This window comes from Varanus komodoensis, unplaced genomic scaffold (assembly GCF_004798865.1).
Source record: "Varanus komodoensis strain SLA01 unplaced genomic scaffold, ASM479886v1 scaffold15, whole genome shotgun sequence".
In the NCBI taxonomy this organism is placed as follows: Eukaryota; Metazoa; Chordata; class Lepidosauria; order Squamata; family Varanidae; genus Varanus; species Varanus komodoensis.
In genome coordinates, this window is record NW_025335440.1 from 1,859,990 (window position 1) to 1,880,475 (window position 20,486).

The window sequence follows — 20,486 nt, forward strand, 5'->3', positions numbered from 1 at the left end:
GGGGAGGAAATCTATGGCAAATCTAGACAGCATATTAAGAAGCAGACACATCACCCTGCCAACAAAAGTGCATATGGTTCTCCCAGTTGCAATGTATGGCTGTGAAAGCTGGACCATAAGGAAGGCTGAGCACCGAAGGACTGAGGCCTTTGACTTGTGGTGCTCAAGGAGACTCCTGCGAGTCCCTTGGACCACAAGGCAATCAAACTGGCCAGTCCTAGAGGAGATCAACCCTGACTGCTCTTTAGAAGGCCATTCCTGAAGATGAAACTCAAATACTCTGGCCACCTAATGAGAAGGAAGGACTCCCTGGAGAAGAGCCTAATGCTGGGAACAATAGATGGCAAAAGAAGAAGGGGACGGCAGAGGATGAGGTGGCTGGATGGAGTCACTGAAGCAGTTGGTGTGAGCTTGAGTGGTCCCAGGGGGATGGTGGAGGACAGGAAGGCCTGGAGGAGTGTTGTCCATGGGGTCGCAATGGGTCAGACACGACTTCGACTTCGCAACTAACAATTGACATATGCTCTACAGTCTATCTGAGTCTCCTTCACAGCAACTGTCTGGTGGTAGTGTGGTATAGTGATCAGAGTAATGAGAGTGGGGGAACTTGGCAAGTCGCTCTTTCTCAGCCTGGCCTATCTCACAAGGTTGTTGAGAGGATAAAACGGGCTGGGGAAGAAATCACGCAGACCATTTGAGCTCTTTGGAGGAAAGGCAGAGTAACAATTAAAAGTGCTTCCTGGGAGATCCCGGCTCTGGTCCCCACTCAGCCATGAAGTTTACTTGGCGATTTTGGGCCAGCCACTCACTCTCGGGGTTCTCGTTGTGAGGGTTACCTGGAGCTTTGTTAGCCACCTTAGGCAGCCAATAAATGCAATCCAATTCCACCAACAACAACGTTGGTCTTAACCACTATGCTGAGAATCAGTTTCAAGGTGTGTGGTCAGTGCCCTCTCTTGGCAAGAGCAGGCTGGGATCAACATTTCTAAATGAAAAGTGGTATCTGTCCCCTCTGTAGGAGCGCTACTTTTTCTGCAGATCAGGGCAGTCTCTGAGGGATCATATTTTGCAGTAAGCTGGCCCGCAACCCAGTGCAGATTGGGCACAGTCCTACGCCCTCCGAACCTCTGAGTGAAGATGATTTCACCTCTTTGTCTCGAAACTCTCTGCCTCAGCCAGTTGCTGCCCAGAGCCAACCCTCCTGTTCCCTTTTGCTCTTCCGCAAGGCAAGCTCGGGGGAGGGGGGTACTGGGGAGCCGCGGCCGCTGCAGTGCACGGACGGGGCGCGGGGCTGCGGAGGGCCGGCCTGCCCGCTCGACGAGGCACCAGCCGAGCTCGGCGGAAGCGGAGGTGTCCTTCGCTGCCTCGCACCCCGCCGACGTCCCCGGATCGGTGCCACAGCAACGGGCGTCTTCCGGCCTGAGCGGGCCCCGAAGCGGAGCTGGAGCCGCTGCTGCGCCTGCCCTATGCGCAGGTCTCCGGCGCGGCGGGCTCCGCTGCGGTGCCGCGCCGCGCCCGGGGCACCCGAGAGACGCTCGGCGCTCCGCCAGGCCCAGCAGAGGCCCGGCCTGACTGGAGGCGGCCGGATCGGGAGCAGCCCCAGTCCGGGGCCTTCGGGGCCGCTCCCGCCCAGGCAGCGCCGCGCGCCGCGGCGGGCGCCCTCGTCTCGGGGAAGCTCCGGTGGGGCTGTTCCGCGAGAGGATGGCCTGGGCGCGCCCTGCCTGGGCGCGCGAGGCATGGACGGCCGGGCCCCTGCCGGGCTGGTGCGCGGCGGTTCCCCTGCGCGCCGCGCTAGCACCGACCCGGCTGCGCTGGCTGCGGGCCTGGCGCTCCCGAGGGGTGCCCGGCTGCGCAACGCGCGCTCCTCGCGGCGTCCTCCTCGGGGGCGGCGGCCCCGCGGATGCGGCGCGACGGCTGCTCTCGCCCTCCACCTGGAGGCCGCAGGGAAGCCTGCTCTCCGTTGCGTGGCCCGGGAACACTCGCGCGGGGCGGTCGTTTGCGGCCAGCGGCATCGGGGGGCCCCCGCCCGCCCCTCTGCTGCTTCTGTGCGAGGTGCGCTGGGCCACCGGGCTCTGCAGACGCTTTGCTGGCGACTCTCAGTCCGGGGGCACGGAGGAAGACGGCGCCCGCAGAAATGCGCTGTGTGCACACGTGCCGGCTTGCTCCGAGATGAGCGGGAATTGCACTTACTGTTTTGATTTTAGTCGCTAAGATTCTTCAGATGCGGGGAAATCGTCGGCCAGTCTTTGAGGTGCTGGCGAGGAGGATCCTGGCGCTTGGGAGAGTCACGTGGGCCGAGGAAGGGTCCCTGCCCGGAGGGGTTTGTTGTGGTCGCGATGTGCCATCAAGCCATCTCCAGCTTATGGTGACCCTCAGAGCACCCCCGGAATGCCTTGTCCATGGCAGCCCTGATCGGCTCTTCTGAATTCACGGCCTGGGGGGTTTACACGGGAAATACTGATCGTGGAGAAGATCACCAAGCAGGGAGGGAGGACAAAATGCCGGCCCATCAAAGAAGGTGCTGGAAGGCAGCCCTTTGCTTTGCAGCACAGCGCCATTTTAGTGCTTTTGCTGGGGGCGCAGAGCAGCCTGATTGCAGGATTTCCTGCTTAAAAAACATGGGGCCCCCTGTCGAACACCCACTTTTAAAAGGAACTGAGATGGAAGGAAACAATTTTGGACATTTGGGAAAAGGGGGAGGGTATCTAAGGCTACACTTCCATGCATGTTTGGGCAAGAAAGAAAGACTGACAGACAGTTCTGCGACTCCTAGCATAACCCAGCCAGCATCACATACTGGGAATTATGAGATTTCTGTTTAAAAATGTATAACATTGTGCCCTTAAGTGTGCACTTTTCAGTAGTTCAAAACCACTCATTTTAGCGTCTGTGATTTTTGAAAATGTGTCTGTGACTGGTGTCTGTTGATTCTGAAAGGGGAAAATATTCTTTAAAGACTACCTAGACTCTCTAGGTCCTAGAGAGAGCGCCAAAGGATTGAGGCCTTTGAATTGTGGTGCTGGCGGAGACTCCTGCGAGTCCCTTGGACCGCAAGGCGATCAAACCGGTCAGTCCTAGAGGAGATCAACCCTGACTGCTCTTTAGAAGGCCAGATACTGAAGATGAAACTCAAATACTTTGGCCACCTAATGAGAAGGAAGGACTCCCTGGAGAAGAGCCTGATGCTGGGAACAATAGATGGCAAAAGAAGAAGGGGACGGCAGAGGATGAGGTGGCTGGATGGAGTCACTGAGGCAGTTGGTGTGAGCTTGAGTGGACTCCGGGGGAAGGTGGTGCACAGGAAGGCCTGGAGGAATGTTGTCCATGGGGCCATGATGGGTCAGACACGACTTCACGACTAACAACAACAACAGAGAGAGGCCCATATAAATAAGTGGGAAATGCTTCTGAGAAAGATGTGCACAGAATTGCACTGTCCCCCAGAAACACAGAAGTTTTACAGATAACAACAGATCATGCATAGCCCACTATCAGCAGAAGCAGCCAGTGCAGCAGTTTCTTGGGTTACTGTTGGTAATGTAAGATAATTTGGCCTACCAACCAAATTTATTCCTCTTTTTGCCTGCCCTTTTTTGTCATCTGGCATAAGAGCAGCATTAAACTGGGAGTGACGGGCAACCTCCAGATATTTTGGCCTATAACTCCCATCATCCCAGTGGTGAAGGTCGATGGGTGTTGAAGGTCGATGGGTGTTGAAGGTCGATGGGTGTTGTAGGTCAAACAAACATTAGCGAATTGTGGTGTATCTGCGTGGTCATGGATCTTTTCCTTTCATATTGATTTTTCTGATTCTTCTAGGAAATAAGTGGGATAAGGAAGGTTCCACGTTCTTAATTTCTGTGGGCCAGCCTGTGTTTTAAAGGCACCGGAGCAATCAGTTGTGTATTGGGGTCAGCACAATAGAGCACAATAGAAGACTTGAAAACGGCCCCAGGCAGATACAGAGTGTTCTTCAAAGGATAGGCTAGCTGCAAGCCGCTCCGCTTTTGTATCAAAATATGGACTAACCGCAAAACCGTCTCGCCTCTGTATCATGCCAGCTCGCTTGCGTAGGCTGTCAAAAACAATTCTCCCTTTGTTTGTAACAAGGTATAAATACTCCGTTGTCCCTCTAAAGCGCGCGGCACCCATCCCGTCCTTGTGGGAGAGTGTCGTCCCTATAGGAAATAATAAAAAAACCTTCTCTTAAAAATACCAACTGGTCTCTAATCTCATCTGTAAAACCGTGGGACATAACAGTGAGTGGTCAGATGGTCATTTTGCATCCGAAATCAGTAACTTCTTCATGCTCTTAAGTTCCAGGTTGCAGTAAGGCTGCCCCCAAGAAGGAAAACTGGCATGGCGCTTCATGCGCGTGCATGTGTTTGCACGCGTGTGCACCTGAACTCAAAGCATTGAGATCCCAGGAGTCTCCGCCTGAGGTGCTAATTGGAGTAATTGAGAAACGGCACTCTCAAAAAGTGAGCTTCGCAGAGGCAGTGTCAACAGGAGTGGTGACAGGGAGTGATGCTAATTTGCAGAAAGCGAGCAGTTCGGGACACGCCGAAGAAAGTGGGGCTTCATCAGGCACAGGCAGCCACATCATGGGCTTTGCTGGCACAGGATGTAGTGACGGGCATCCATTGGAATGGCCTTAGGTAAGAGAAACTCACGGAGGAGAAGGTCTGCTCTGCAGCCTCCCGTGCCTGAGGAGGTACGAGGTGCCCCCCCCCCCACACCAGTTTCTGGGGAGAATGAGTAGGAGGGGCCCTTGCACGTTTGCCTGAGGCAGCCAGCTGGGCAACATGGGAACAGAACGCTGGGCTAGGTGTATCTCGGTGTGATCCGGCAGGGACCTCCTTATGTTCTTACGTAGTCTTTTCCAGGAAAAGCTTCTGATTGGTTGGAGCTTCTTTGGGTGGCCTTTGGAGTGTGGGTGAGTGAAGTACAAGGTTTAACTGTTTTAATATGGGTTTTATTGTTGATTGGTTAACAATTTGACTAGGATGCTGGGTTTTATTCTATTTTGTCTTATTGTTAAACCATTCCGAGACCACAGTAAGGGACCGTCTAAAAAGTTTTAAATATATAAATAATAAATAAATAAGCTTGCAGGTTCTTGTGACCATGGGTTCTTTGTGGAAGAGAAGCTCAGCATTCCAGGAAACAGCATTTCATAAAGTGGGGCCTTAAGCCAGATTCTGGTTTCCGTTGAAGTAAGTGACACAGTACACACCCCCTTCTAAAGGAAGAGGGAGCTGTAAGGAGGAAATGTCGACCTCCCCTCCTTCCTTTAGAAGGGGATGTGTATTGTGTCACTTACTTCAGGATGTGATCAGTCAGCCCTACGACATCTGGAGGTGGCAGCTGGATTGCACCAAGGTCTTGCTCTGCAAGTGTAACTGATTCCACACATACTTGGCCATCACTGAGTTATAGTAAGATAGAACAGGATTACCAGGTGGAAAAACACATGATATAATCTGCTTTCATTCTTTCCAGGTCCAAAGCTCCTGAACTCACAGGCCAAACCTCAAGATAGTTGAGAAATGCTATAATATAGCATTTATTATAATATAGCATTTATTATAATATAGCATTTATTATTATTTATAGCATAGAAATGCTATAATAATAATAATAATAATAATAATAATAATAGTTCCTGAACGTGCAGAGAAGGGAAAATTCGACCATGCCTATACCTATACCTATGTCTATACCTATACCTTTCTACCAAAACTGGCACTCAAGGTAGCTTAGAAGAAAGAATTTAAAATAGATTAAAAGCATGAAACACATGAAAATGCATAAAAACAACAGTTACAGAATCCACCCTGCAGACCCACCGACAGGCCCAAGGCCTTCTAGAATAAGCCATTCTTTGCCTGCTGGCAGAATAGTAGTAGAAAAAAAGAGAACCGTACTTCCATGGCAGGGAGTTCCACAGCCTGGGAGCAGCCACCAAAAAGGCCCTCTCTCATGGCACCACACAAGGTGTCTCTGATGGCAGCTGTCTGAAAGAAGGGCCCCTCCAGAAGATCTAAAGGCCTGGGCATGCTCGTCTGGGAGCAGGCCTAGTCCTTGTATGGGAGAAGGTGGCCTGAAACGGAGCTGTGTAGGCTCTATGGGTGTTTCCTGCAGCAAGCTTGTGAAGTGTGCAGAATACCTGCGGGGGGGGGGGGGCTTATGGCTCAGTGGAAAACATGCAACCCTGAGGACGCGAGTCATTCGCACGGGACCTGCAGGTGGCAATGCATATGTGCATGTAGCTGAACACTGGGAGAGAATTAGGGGAATTTAAATAGAGCTGCGGTCTGTCTCACCCTCAAACCAGAACGGGGCGGGGCAGCCCTTCAGGTGGAGGACAGTCTTCTGTGACTCCCCCCTGCGCGCACCTACTTAACAAGCATGCAGACCTCTGCGTCTGACGAGGCTGGCCCTGCTGTGCTGGCCAAAGCAGCTTGGCGCCTCCCCGACTGTCTTTGGGGCAGTGCGCGATGCCGCTGCCTCTCCTGCTGCGTTTCCCCGGCTTCCCAGGGTGACCATGTTGTCAAAAAGTCAGGCCGAAAATCACGTAAAATGCTGGGGAAGTAATTAACAACCTTTGCCTCACATGCTCAGTCCTTGCGCTTGTTATCAGAGCAGTGGGACGAGCTGGAGAGGGCTCAGTTGCTCTGAGACGCTTGTCTGTGCTGTGCTGGGTAATCCGGTTCTGCTCTTCAACTGTCAGTGTCCGACTGTCTGCCCAGAGTCTTTCCCACGGTGTAAGAGGAGAAAAGAGGGCTGGAGTCCTAAAATAATCCTCCCGTCACCTGGAGGGTCATGAATGGCATCTTTGAGCTCAGTCCCTCTGGTCTCTCGCGTCGTAGGCGGGGGGGGAATGTCCCAGCCAATTCCTTGCCGCCCTCTTCCCCCCAAATGCTGCATATTAATGGCCCACCCGCTCTTCTCCACCCCTCCGTATCTCTGCTGCTGCTGGAACAGCAGTTGTGCTCATTCCAGGGCTGACCGCTGCCCCTGCTTCTCCAGGCGAGCCTAGAAACTCTCCCAATGGCTCAGCTTGGGGGCAGCCTAAGATTCTGCCTTCTCCTCCAAATCATCTGCCTCTCCTTGGCGCAGCCTGTAAGTTTCATGATTTCGTGCGGTTCTGGTAAAAATATGGGGTGGTGCGCGTGAGTCTTCGTAGTCCCAAAGGGGTGGATGGAGGTGGGCTGGGGGAGCCTCGGGAAGCGGGCATGCTGCACCTCAGGCTGGAACCCAGGGCAGGGTAAGTCTGGCTTTTAAAAATGAAAAGAGATGGCAAACCCAACATGAAAAGAGGCATTGTGCTGCATGATTCGGGGCATCTTTAGATCTGATGGGCAAGGGGAGGATGGAGTCTGCTTTCCACACCATGAGTCTGTCGCGCTTTCAAGGGTGCTTTGCGCTTCTGCGTTGAAAGACTCCTGGGAAACTACGCTCCCGGTTCAGAGAAGGCTGCAAGGGAGCTTCCAGGTGGAAGCGTCCTGGTGCTGGCAGGGAAAAGTCCTTGTGCACTTCTTCCTCCCCTGCGGATTATTTTGTGGAAAGAAAAGAGACAGAAGAAGTGGTGGGGAACTCCAGAGGGCTACAAGCAGAAAGCTCCCCCGTCAGGCTGCCTGGTGGAGGCAGGGCAGTAGCACCGTGAAAGTTCCTTTGGAAGTGCTCAGAGAAGGATGATGTAACGTGTCTTTCAAAGGGATTGCCACTTTTTCTCTGGGATGCTGAGCCCAGGGCTGCTGTGGGAAGCCGCGTGGCCTTTGAAGAATGGTCTTTTTGAGCCTGTTCTGGGGCAAGATTATGTTCTCCTGATAGCGAGGGCTCAGGGGTGTCCCAGAGAAAGCAGACCTTGACCAACTGCAGAGAAAGGGGGCTTTAGACCTTTTCTTGGTGCCCAGATGATGAGATCCGATTTAACTTTGGAAAAATAAACTTTTCTCAGCAATGGGTTTGTGAAAAGAGAGGTGAATGGGCTGGGGGTTCGGGGGGAGGAAAGTCCGTGTTGTGAGGAGGACAAAGTCTCTTTTACTGCATGCGTGCATGCAGGCCGGGATACACGCAGGCTTTCCTAGACTGGGTGCTGGTTTGCACAAGACAAAGAGGCTTATTCATTTGCTTATTCGCCTCAGGAAATCTCCTCTCTGATGAGTGCAAAGCTGGTATTTTATAAGTTCAGGAGTATGTGCTCCCTCTTTTTCTATATATATGACCTGCAACTGTTCCAGACCTCAGATGTTGCCTTTAAAGTAAACAGAAGTGAAAAATAAATCCCACAGGCCCCAAATTGCTTTTGCATGCAACTGGGGCTGTTTTGTTTCAGATCCAGGACTAGCAGGGGGGTTGAAGACTGATGCTAGATAATAAATCAACGAAAAGAGCAGAAATTTTAAGGTTTATGGTCCTAACTACCGGAACTGCAAAATGAAGCATTAGGCAGCTCATTTTGTATCAAAGCACTTCTCTGATTCGATTTGGGGTTGTTATCCACCACATCCCATCTCAGTCAACACTGTCCTCCAACCATCTTGAAGCGTTCAGAGCGGGCTTTGGTGGAAGAGGTTCACAGTGCCAGCATGGCCACTTGAGAACAGCTGAGTGCAATGCTCTTGCTCTCACCCCAGTGTGTAGAGGACTGCAGCTGTTTGCATATTCTGACTTCCCGAAGGCCAAGGGCTGGAGTCCGTGATCCTGTCTCCAGTTGAGCGAATCAGTGGGAAGTGGGCAGAGAGAGAGACTGCACTGTGTATTCGTCTGAATCATTCCCATAGCATTTCTCTAGTGCTGCTGTTTAAAGTAATTAATCAAACTAAGCTTTGTTTCAGTTGCACAGCTTAGACTTAGTTACAACAATCCTATAAGATGCATCAGGACTGTGATCTGAGCCATTCCGTAATCATCTTCACAACAATGTTATGAGTGTAGTCATATTCATTTCCATTTGGTGGGGGGGAAGGGAGGGAATTGAAGTTGAGAGAGCAGTTAGGAAGTTATGCAAAAGTTGTTATATTTTATTCCAGGTCTCCCAAATTCCTCTTTGGGGTTTACTGGGCTGCTTTGGTCTCACCTGAAATAAACTCGGAGCTTTTAGTCAGTCTGCCCAAAACAGAAAAACAAACCCTTTGATCAGCTCTTTATACCACCTCCGTGCAGCCTGGTAAATCGCTATAAATATCTGTGTTTTCATAGGACCTCCTTGTTTAATGAGAGATGGCTAATGTGGGCTTTCTGAGTAGTGTCTGCGTACCAGTGTACAGCTATTCAGGATGGCAGGGAGCATGTATTTAACACAGTGAAGCTTTTCAGGCGTTTCACAGAGTGCCAAACCCAGCAGGTACTTTCCTCCTTCATCTGATCCAGGTTGAAAAACACAGAAGTGATGCACTAGAGCACACCAGAATTGCCCCCAGACACGTGGGCTGATACAGCAATCACGCATGCTTACTTTGAGGGAAGTAGTTCTCAGCTAAACATTAGGAGAAACATCCTGACAATAAGGGTTGCTTGGCAGTGGAGCTGCCTCTCAGTCCCACGTAGTATTTAAACAGAGGATGGACAGTGTTCTCTTAGGGGTGCTGCAACTGCATCCTGCATGGAATAGGGGGGTGGACTAGATGACCTCTGAGGTACCTTCCAACTCTGTGATTCTATGGAGGAAAATCCCATTGAGTCCAGTGGGGCTTACACTCATGTATGTATGTATAACATCACTGTCTGGAATTCTTCTCTCTCTCTTCCTCTTAGAATCTTATTTCTCCTGCTGCCCTCCAAATTTTACTTAGTACTCCACAGTCTTGAATGTGTCAGCCTTGAAACAATCCCCCTCACAGAGAGCTAAGACAATGTTTAGGCCTTTCTCCTGGGTGGAAAGTAGAGTACAGAAGCATAAGTGAATTGAACAAGCTCCATCAAGAAGCCAGTTGCTAATGGTTCTTGAGTTTCAAAGGAACACCTGATTCAAAGGATGTACCTTTCTTTTACATTTCTGTGAAGTGCCTCCTAATTTATTAATTTAGCAAACATCAGGGCATCACTTGGTCTACAGTAAAGCTGAAATGTGCAACAGTCACTGAACTGGCTAAGGGTACAATCTTATGCATGTTAAACCAGAAAAAAGGCCTACATCTTCGAGGAATCTTCAGCCAGGATAGCTAAGATTAAAAGGTTGACTGGTCCTACCTCCTGGGAGCCATTTCGATACCAGATCAAGATATGAAGACATGTTTGTAAGACAAATAGACAACTCAAACAAGCAAGTCAAGCTGCATGCCAATCTGGGAAGAAAACCTCTTTGGAATCACAGCAATATATAAACATCACAGCTAATGACGTGGGTGGAAGCCAAAATGTTTAGCTCTAAATACGTTTTGAAATTTTGTCTCTGGCTAGTCTGTCTTTTTCATGTACATTTAAAGTTAAGAGTGACAAAAAGCACCTGCTTTTTGCTTTCCTGCTTTAACACGACATCTGAGCAGGTACAACCATGTAGAAAAATACCCTGTCTCCAATGATGACAGAGAAAGTCCCAGAGGAAAAGAAGGAGCATAATAACCCCTGGAAGATGAAGAGGCGGGCACCGCACCTGGCCACTGGAAAGGGATTGCACAGCGCATCCAAGCCGCCCTGCCTTTTTAAAGAAAAATGTCTTCCATCGGACACATCTTCTTGCTTCCAGGGACTGTCAGGTGGAGTTGCTCGGGGGAGGACAGGCTGCCAGGAGCAGACTTTCCCCTGCTATCCTTCCGCGACCAAGAAAGTGATCGATCCATGCCTGGGCAGGGATTCAGACCCAGGTCTCCTTGATTTAAACCTCTCCACTGCCTCCCACTTGGGCTGCCTCTGATGTGCCCCCCCTATTTTGAGTGGAACACAGTCAGGAGCAAAAGAACTCTACTTCTCCCCTGGCATGGCCCCCGCTCTCTTGTAACCAGCCCTCCAGGGAAGGTGTGGGCAAACGAGGGCCTGGGGGGTTTATTCAGGGGCTGGAGTTGAACCGGCATTGCCGTGAGACGGTTGGAGACACCCAGCCAGCTCAGCAGGTGCTTGGTTTCCCTGTTTTTGCCCCCTGCTCTGCCCCCCGCGAATAACACTGTTGTTCTTTCTCCTCTCCTCTCCTTTCCTTTCCTTAGCAAGGCCCGCCAGGCGAGCCTGGACCACGGGGCCCCCCAGGTCCACCAGGACTGCCAGGAGCTGATGGCATTGATGTAAGTTCACCGCTCGGCTCAGGAATGCGACCAGGAGGCAGGGAGAGAGTGTTCGGGCACAAAGGGCGGTATTGTGCACCGTACCCGTCTGGAGCACCTAGAGGGAGCCAGCGGGCCGCTCCATGCTTTTGCGGAGTGGCTTCGGAGACGCTCCCCTGGACAAACTCCACGTCTGATGTATTTCTGCCGCGCTCACCCAGGCCCGGCCTCTTCAGCAGACATCCACGTTTCTGAGAAGAGGACGGTGCTAAGGGGTGAAGACACGTGTGCGCTGGTTTTAGGCATCCCTTCTCCTGGGGTGCTCAGGACACTGCAGAGGGCTCTGAATCATTTGCTGCTGATCTCCGTGGGAGGTGGCGGGGGTTGGAGGCTGGGCGGGGAGGCGGTGGTGCAGCAGGGCTAACGCGGCAGTGAGGCCATGCGGGAGAACCTGCTGCACGTTTTCATGCTCCCACGGAGCAGAGGGAGGCCTAAGTCGGTTCCTCTTCCCCGTCCTGCACTGCTTCACATCCCTTTGCAAAGCACGACCCAAGCCAAGGTTCCACAGGATTGTCAGGCTGCTGCGTGAGCTGGAAAGGGGGCACCCTCTGATCTCACCCTGTTTCCAAGTGCACGTTTCTGATGGCTGCTGAGACAGACCGGCAGACGGGCTGCGCTGCATCGCTGTGGGCAGCCGGGGCTGAATTCAGGCATCGCAGCAACCAGCCCCAGCTCACTGCCCATTGTGGGCGATTGTGTTGTGCGAATGAGGTCCGAGAGTGTGTGTGAAGCAGATGTTGGCTCAGGCATACAAGCGTTACATGCACCATGTTTAGGAAAGTGCCCAGTCTGGCATTTCTCCAGAATGTGACTTGTTCTGCTCCGAGATCACTTCCGATTTGGCTGCAACCAATCCCATAAGATCTGGAGGGTTGTGAAAAAGGGGGTCATGCATATCCTGAAGCCTGAAGTTGGCCTCAGTGAGCCGTCTCCAACCGTCTCAGCTCAAACAGCGCTGGTGGAGCACAGCCAAGACATTGCGTTGCACAGCTGTTGTGCAGATGGAATGTCTAAGAGGGTGTAGGAGGAGGTCGTGCTAGTGCCCTGCTGCAGGTTTTCCTTAGGAACCCCGTTCTGACCAGCACAGTGTTATGTTCGCCTCTGGAAAGACGCAGCTGAATGCATCCCATTCTCTCCTGTGGTGATGGTGTTGCAGGCAGGACGTCATTCCTTGGATGGTTGGGTCCCATTAACATCTATCCTCCACACAACCCACGTGTGGAATACACTTCCAAGGGATATAAGTACCATTCCTGTTCCCCCTTTTGGCTTTTAGGAGATCCCGAAAACCCACTTTTATTCCAGCTTGTTTTGGGGTGCTTTGATGCCACTTTTAATATTGGTTTTATTTGCTGACATCATTTAATGCTTCCATCTGCTATTTTGTAGCTGCGATCCTGTCCCTGCTTTCTCAGGAACAGACTTGCATTGGAATGCGGGGTGACCTTTTCCTCCGCACAGTCAGGCAGCCTCACACAGTTCATTGCTTAGAATCTTATTATTTGGTCGGTTTGTGGGTGGAATGGACACCTTGAAAGGTGGAGCAGTGATCTTCTGGATATACAAGTAAATGGTTGATTGTCTTTCTTTCTCTCTAGGGTGACAAAGGCCCACCAGGAGCAGCAGGAAGCCCCGTGAGTATCTCCCGGGATTCTGCTGGAGGGAATTTTGCTATTTGCAGGGTGCATCTTTTGTCTAAAAGGAAAGCAAATTTTGACAGTGCTACTGGGATGCAGCTTGAAGCAATGGGGCAGGTTTCTTTTGCTTTCTGGGATTTTGGGAATTTTGGAACTCTCACTGAGTTCCAATGTTGTGGTGGGCTCTTCTGCAGTGCTCCAGAAGGGAAAGCCAAAAGAGACAGTGAAAAGAAATGATGATTTGCATATGGTGTGCAGGTGATAATTTCTACTTTTTTGATGACGCTTTAGAAAGAATGGCTGTAATTTAAACATAAATACAATCCATCTGGCCACTGTGGGGAAGACCAAGACCAGGAGGCCAGCTCTGCACCTACTGACCCTGCTGTCCAGGTGCTAAGTGTGGAACGGGATCCTTCAGAGCTCCTTTTCTCCCTCCATGTAGTTCTTTGCCTTTAAACTGGGATTGGACAGGACAACCCTTCCAACCGAGGGCTGTCCTTTTTACAGTAGACCTACTTCCACCCTAACCGTGTGTTTTATTGTTATGTGGACTGTTGTTGGTTGGATTGTATATATTTTTTATTCTGCACATCACTGTGAGAACATCGGGTGGAGGCATTAACCGAACAGGAGTGCAAACCTGAGTGTTTATGTAGGAAGGAAAGCCTACAGCTGCCAGCATGGCCCAGCATGCCCCGTAGGCTTTTCTTCCTGTCTAAGCATGCATGGGATTGCACTTTGAATCAAATGTTTACGGGTGTCTTTTAAATATTTGTTTAATTTTAACTTTTGTTAATTGCCCAGAGAACCTTGGCAATTGGGCAGCCTAAAAATGAGACAGACAGACAGACAGACAGACAGACGATAGCAGAAACAATTTGCCCGTGTCAGTGGCTCATCACAAAAGCAGGATTGTAACAGATCTGAGCAGTGGCTTTTCCATTCCAGGTCTGCCTTCTTGGACTGCTCTGCCTGTCTAGGGTCTCTGACAGAGAGACCTGTGTGGCGCTGTTAGCAGAGAGCCGGGCACTGCCTGAGGCTGAGGCCCCTGCGACTTCCTGGGGCCAGGCCAGGCACTGGCTCCACCCTGGAAATGGGACTGGGGTGCCTGCCATTCTGAGCATGCGGTGTCCTCCATCACCTCGCAGCTGCAGCACCTGGGTCCCTCCGCAGGGCAACTGTGCAGCCATGGACATCTGCCATCCCAAGAATTCCTTTAACTTTCTAATGCGTTCTTTTATAACAGGGAGCCAAGGGTGAACCTGGCCTTCCAGGTCCAGATGGCCCCGCGGGTAAACCTGGGATCGACGTGAGTACAAGCCAGGGCCTTGCTGGCTCACTGCAGTGGCTGTGTCACATGCACAGAGTGTTAGCATTCAGTTTTGGGAACATTTTTTAATCCCAGGTAGCAACTTAGAGAAAGGGAGGGCAGAAAACAAATGCATGCAGAATTGTTCACTCTGCCTTTTAAGAGCCTTTCCCTGAAGAGCTTCTTGGACAGCACCGCCCTTGGGCCACTGCGCTGCTCCCCACCACTCTCTGGGTACCTAATTTTGGATCCTGGATGCCCGGTCCACTCCTTGTGTGCACCTGGGCTTGGCAATCCCATGGGTTTGGAAAGGGCTGCTGGGCTTGCCGGTGGCATTCCCGCCTATCTCCAGTTTCAGCAGCATCTCCCTCCCCTTCTTTCTCCTCATCCGAGTGGGAATCGAATCCCGGCCTTCCCAAGCCCCCTGCAGAGCCGCTGGGCTTCTCCCTTGAAAACTCTTTTCTGTGTAAACACACCTGTGGTTGCACCTGAGAAGGCACATTAGGAATCCTTTAGAAAAATTACTTTAAAAGTCCTACAACTCCCAGCATTGGCCAGGCTGCAGGACTTCAGGATTGCTCCCTGAGGCATCTTAGGGTGCAATCCAGTGGGGATGTCCACAACTCTCTGAACTTAGGGGATGATGGGCATCCTATGCAGGGCGGACTGCCCAGTCCTTCTGCTCCATAGACAGTGGGGCATCTGTTTTCAGGGGTTCAGCTGCAGTGCTTTGGACAGGAAGCAAGAGTGCCGGGGCACCCCCAGCGCAGAGCATATCCTGGGAGCCCCACTCTCCTCCTCTACCTGCCCCCAGAGCAGCCCCCAATGTCTTGCCCCAGGTCACTGTCACAACCTTGCAGAAGCAGGCATCACTTGGGGAAGGGGGAACCAAGCACAGATCCCCACCCTCTGACGTTGGCGCTCTGCTTCCAGTCTCAAACCTGGGAATCTGCCGCACCCTCTGGCCTTCCGGATGCTGTCTAGGGCCCTTGGGTGTGCTGCCCGTCTCCCTCCTTCCTCTAACACTGACTCTCCTTTCCTCCCTGTTCTCTCCCTTTTAGCACCTGTTGCTGCTTTTCCCTCCACCCCAGACTTAAATTTACTGCAGCGGCATTTTCTGTGCCATTCCCATGCTGGGATCCCCTTCCGGATGCTCTGGCAATGACGTTTGGTCCAAATACACAGCCTTCTCTGCGGTTTCCCCGCACTGGATTCTTTCAGCCAACCCCTGATGCCTCTGATCAGGCTGATCTTGCAGCTCTCTCTCCCTCCTTCTTTCACAGGGCCTCACGGGAACAAAGGGAGAGCCGGGCCCTGCCGGGAGACCAGGCCCCAAAGTAAGCACCTTTCTTCTGCCCAGCTTTTCTGCCACACCAGGGAGATGCTTGGCAGCTGGTCTGGTGTTGTCGCCGCTGCATTTCACAGCTTCTGGAGAGAGGGACAGCTGTCCTCCCACTGTCTGGGGCACCCCCCCCCCCCATGCCTGCTTAAAATCCAAAGAGTTTTAATCTGGTAGACTCCAGAGAAGAGCTGGGGGCAAATTTAGACTTGACTGCCCACCTGTTTCTTGCTTTTGTTCTGTGATAGTTTATTTGATTTTGAATTAACATTTTTAAAAAGGCAAAAGTTTATGCCACTCAGTTCTTTCCACGGTCGCTATGAGGCACTCCAGGGGTCTTTCTGCCCGTGGATCTCCCAGCTCCAAGGCTGAAACTTTTTTCTGCCTTCGAATCCAAGAATCTGAACTGTCCAGTGATGCTGTCATCCAATCACTCTGTCCATCTATCCCCGATTTACTTGGGGAACTTCGATACTAAATATGCCTAAATAGGAGCTAAATCAGAGAACTAGAATGCTAATTTTTCAGCATATTAGAGACCTGTGTGTGTTATTCTGTGTGCACATCTGTGCAGAAGTCTGAAAAATATGTAGGCAGGTGTACTTGGTTGGAATTTGATCAAAACATTGCAGGGCTTCAACACAGAGAAGAGATGGAGAGCATGACGCATAACCGTGCTGAGGTGGGGAAGGATTTTACCTGGACTGGAGTGTGTGGGGAAGGGAGGTGTGACTGCTGCAGTAGCAACAGGGTGGAATTTGGAATGACATCATCTCCAGGCAGCAAAGACTCAGGTGCCCTTCCCCATGTGCAGGCAGCCATGATGGAACCAAGTCCTCTCTGGTGCCTGCCATTAAATGAACCGTGTCAGTCTGGACCAACTGTCCAATGCAGTGCTTAGCAACCCTGCGAAACGAGGTGGGCGCCACTGAAGCTGCAGCTCCACTCCAGGTAGCTGGAGAGCTCCACCCAGGCCAAGTGCAACTTCCCAGCACTGCTGGTAGCAGCTTCGAAACTGGGCCGGTGACCAGCAACCTTCCTCAAGAGGGCAGGAAGCACACCACCCCATCCTTGCTCATTCGCTGCTCTGTGATATTTTTGTCTCTGCCATGGAACCTCTTTCTGTGCTCGGTTTGGCAAGAAGGGCCGAGAAGAGTTGGGAACGCCTGAAGATGAAGGCAACAAGGGGAAAGAGGAAGCGTGGTGTAGTGACGAAGAGCACAGGGCTGGGAGTCAGGCGACCCGGGTTCGAGTCCCCGCTTGGCCATGGAACCAACTGGGTGACTCTGGACCAGTCACAGACTCTCAGCCCAACCAACCTTGCAGGGTTCCTGTTGTGGGGATGAGATGGAGAACAGCAGGAGGAGAATGGAGTAAGCCACTTTGTAAGAAAAAAGGTGGGATATTAATGTAATAAAAGGCACCAGTGAGGAGTCCCCTTTCTGGTCAGGTCTCCACTCCATGCATCTCCCCAGACAATCTGCAAACAACAGGCGCGCCCTTTCTGCACAAACGGTATTGTCTCCCATGTCATTGGAAGCATGGGCATTTCCTGCAGGGCTCACATCAGGGAACATGTATTTATGTATTTGTTGTTTTTGTATCCTCCCTTTTAATTATCCTTGCAGCTTTCCGAGTTCTTCTCTTTCTCCTCTGCATTTTTTCTTCACAACCCTGTGGGCCAGTGAGGCATAGAATGAGTGGCTGGCCCAGCATCACCCAGTGAACTTCAGGGCTGAGTGGGGACAAGAATCCAGATATTCCGAGTCTCGGTCCAGTGCTCTAACCGCTACCCCACACTGTGCCACTGTGGGGCATGGGTGGCCACTGGTGCTGACAAACCATGTCCGTCTTCTGGCTCCTCTTGCTCCATGGGTGGTGGCCTGGGCAGGATTCAGATCGCACGAGCACAAGAGCTGGATGCGCATCGGGGTGGGTGGCTGGAGTGGGAGTTTGGGCCGCCCCATGGAATGGGGATTGTGGGGATGTATATTATTGTGGGGGGCAGTGCCCGGTCATGTGTTCCCTGTTACTCAGCCTCTCTTTTTCCATCGCTACAGGGGCAACCTGGACCCGTAGGACCCCCAGGGCTCCCAGTAAGTTTTCCTTTTTTATTGTACATGCTCATCAAGGACCTGCCGGAGAAAGCCTGCATCAGGTGGCACCCAGGGCCCTTTTTGGCACGTGGTGCTGAACACAGTTTAGTGCAGTGGGAGTGAGCTCAGGGCACACGCTCCCCTTGTTCTGGTCCTCTTCTCGTGCTACCCTCAGGAGCAGAACACAGAAAATGCCCATTTGTAAACTTGCAGCAGAACTAGGGTGGGTCCCGACAACAAGCCAGGATTTAGCCATGGATTGGAAGCATCAACCTCTGCTTTAGAATTAATTAGCATTCTCTGTTAGCACCTGAACTTGGGGAACTCAGGTTAGTTTCACCTCTGGTTTGTTAAACTGTGAAGTCACTGAAAAGGAAGAGGAGTTGAAGCAGCCTCAGGGGGTCCAGACGAACATAGAAACACAGAAGCAGAGTGAGTCAGAAGGGGTCTCCCAGGCCATCTAGTCTGACCCCCGGCTCCAGCCGGCATATGTCCATCTAGCTGGTCAACCATACTTCTGGGTCGTTAAAATTAAGTGGAGGGGGGATGCAGACAGCCTGCCAGGAGGAAATAGCAGGGAACGGGGCAACAGAATTGGGGGCTGGCCTACTGGCCAGTCTGACAAACTTCTTGCATGTTGTGGGAGGCAAAAATGCCTGTAGGACGCAGGGGCCCTCGGGTTGCATTCATGTCTGCACTTGCCTTAGGGGCCTTAAAGCATCGCTCCAGAATTGGAGCTGCTAAATACCCTTCTTTGGAAATAAGCTCCGCTGAGCTGGCCGCTCCCTGTTTTGCATGCTGGGGGTCCAGGCGTCTTCAGGGAGGGCTGGAAAAAGACCCTGCCCGAAGCCCCAGTGGGGTGTTGCAGTCCCCATCGACGGGGGTGGCCTTAGCAGACCTTTGCCTAACTCCAGTGCAAGGCAGCCTCCTCCACTCCCAGGGCAAAGGCCTCTCCCACTTTCGCATGGCGGTGAGAACGTGGGCCTTACTCTGGAGTGCGTGGGAATGTCCGGCAGAAGCTGTGGCGGAACGTTTGGACCTGGAGCAGAGTGTGGAGTATAATAGCTTTGGGGGTGCGGGGATGGGCTTCAGGGGGAGGAAGAGGAGGCAGCCGATCTAACAAATCAGTAAAAGGCACAAGGGGGCCAGACTGGGGAATTCATCTGTGACCTTTTCTGCAGTCAAGTCAGGAGGAAACAGAAATCATGATCCATTGCAACCATCTTCTCGTTTCAGGGCCCCAGCCTGGCAGGACCTCCTGTAAGTGACATGCATGCAGTTGGTGCTGGCGTTGTGGTGGGGAGGTGGGGGCAGTGTGCTTGATTTGGGATGCAGTTGTGTGTGTTCTTGAAGGGCTCACCATATTTTTGGTGCTGGTGTCCCCCGCCCCCCCCCGCTCCTTTTCAAGTAGATCAGGACAAAAGCTTTCTAATTAAAGTCTCTTTTTATGTTCAAGCAGGCCATCCAAGTGAGAATGTTGGTTCTTAGGGAAATTTGGCTTGAGGAGACAAAGTCAGTTCTGGGCTGAAAACCTCTTCTCCTTTCCAGGCCAAATGGAGGGGAGTGGTCTTCGCCTCCAGGGCGGTTCTGCAGCCTGTGAGCCGTCCTGAGAAGGTCTGGCGCTTCCCAGCTGGGCTGTCCTTCTCACAGTCCCTTCTCTCTGGCTGCCCAACCGAGTTTCCTACAGGACTTCAGACTATCTGGTTCTGTTTGGCTGCTTGCCTTATTTCTGGCTGGGTTGACCTTGCCACATCGATTACACATTTCAGTCCCAGCTCTTCCTCTGGTTCTGATTCTGCATGTGAGGCAGCAGCTTTGAACAGCTGCTTGCTCTGTGAGAGGGCCCGATCCCTCCTCACATTGTGTGCTGTGCCAGGGAGCTCTTGCGTAAAAGCTCTTCCACCACCAGGGGAGCATTGCAGACTGTGGCCCCCAACAATCTGGCAAAAGCACCAAAGTATGTCACATCAGCATGGCTACTCAGAAAAGCTGGGCAGGACGTTACCCCAGGAGTAGGACTCCCATTGCCCTTGGGTTGACTTAGTGCAGGTGTATAGGTACATATGTGCAAGGAAGGGGGAAGGAAAAAATTGTGGGGAAATCTACAACATGTCAGTGCACGGATTGAAGGAAACTTTCTATAAGTGTTCAGTTCAGTTCAGAGCTCCAGCAGGGAGGTGAAAACACGGAGGGGAGAAATTCCCATGTAAACAGTCATTTCAAACCCTTGGCAAGAGTGACGTCTTCTTCCCTGAAGGCCTGAAGTGGTGAGATGGTGGAGAAAAAGAGAGCCCACTTTTTGCTGTGGCCTCATCCAGTTCTGGAATTGCTGCCTTGCAAGAGATAATCCCCAGTCCTTGATGGCAAAAGCTGTTCCTCTCTTGCCTGACACATAGCAGATACCGGCTGAGAACAGGTGTGGGAAGAGTCTGGGGCATGGGAGGGTCTGTGGCTCAAGGGCAGGGCACCTGCTTTGTACACAGGTGGGTTGAGGTTCCAGCACGGGCATCTCCATCAGGTAGCGTGTGATGGAAAGTGGCTGCTTCCTCCCTCTTTTTGTCTGCCTGAAACCCTGGAGAGCAACTGCTGGGGGACTACATTGGCTGCTGGCCTGACCCAGCCAAAGGCAGGTCCAGATGTTTTGCAAGCCTCAGCAGAATGGCACAACCCTGGCTGGTGGCCAGCGTTAGAAGAAGCAAGCCCAGAGATATCCCTGCCTTCCCCGTGACAGGGATGTCTCGAGAGCCCTGCCTTCCCCGCAACAACCCCTCTCTTTGCCATTCAGTGCCTACGCTGGTGCTGGCCCAGTGGCCCAGCGGTGTTTGTGCAACTTTCGCATCG

At 52.0% G+C, this 20,486-nt stretch overlaps 1 protein-coding gene across 1 annotated transcript in view; it reads left to right on the forward strand.

The window, feature by feature from the left end:
- Nucleotides 1-7,053: 7,053 nt before the first annotated feature.
- COL9A2 (collagen type IX alpha 2 chain) overlaps nucleotides 7,054-20,486 on the forward strand; it is a 52,339-nt gene continuing 38,906 nt past the window's right edge. The window contains exons 1-7 of the mRNA XM_044424964.1: nucleotides 7,054-7,125; nucleotides 11,148-11,222; nucleotides 12,860-12,895; nucleotides 14,148-14,210; nucleotides 15,494-15,547; nucleotides 17,610-17,645; nucleotides 18,882-18,905. Coding sequence (XP_044280899.1) covers nucleotides 7,054-7,125; nucleotides 11,148-11,222; nucleotides 12,860-12,895; nucleotides 14,148-14,210; nucleotides 15,494-15,547; nucleotides 17,610-17,645; nucleotides 18,882-18,905 — 360 coding nt within the window. The remainder of the gene's footprint in view (nucleotides 7,126-11,147; nucleotides 11,223-12,859; nucleotides 12,896-14,147; nucleotides 14,211-15,493; nucleotides 15,548-17,609; nucleotides 17,646-18,881; nucleotides 18,906-20,486) is intronic.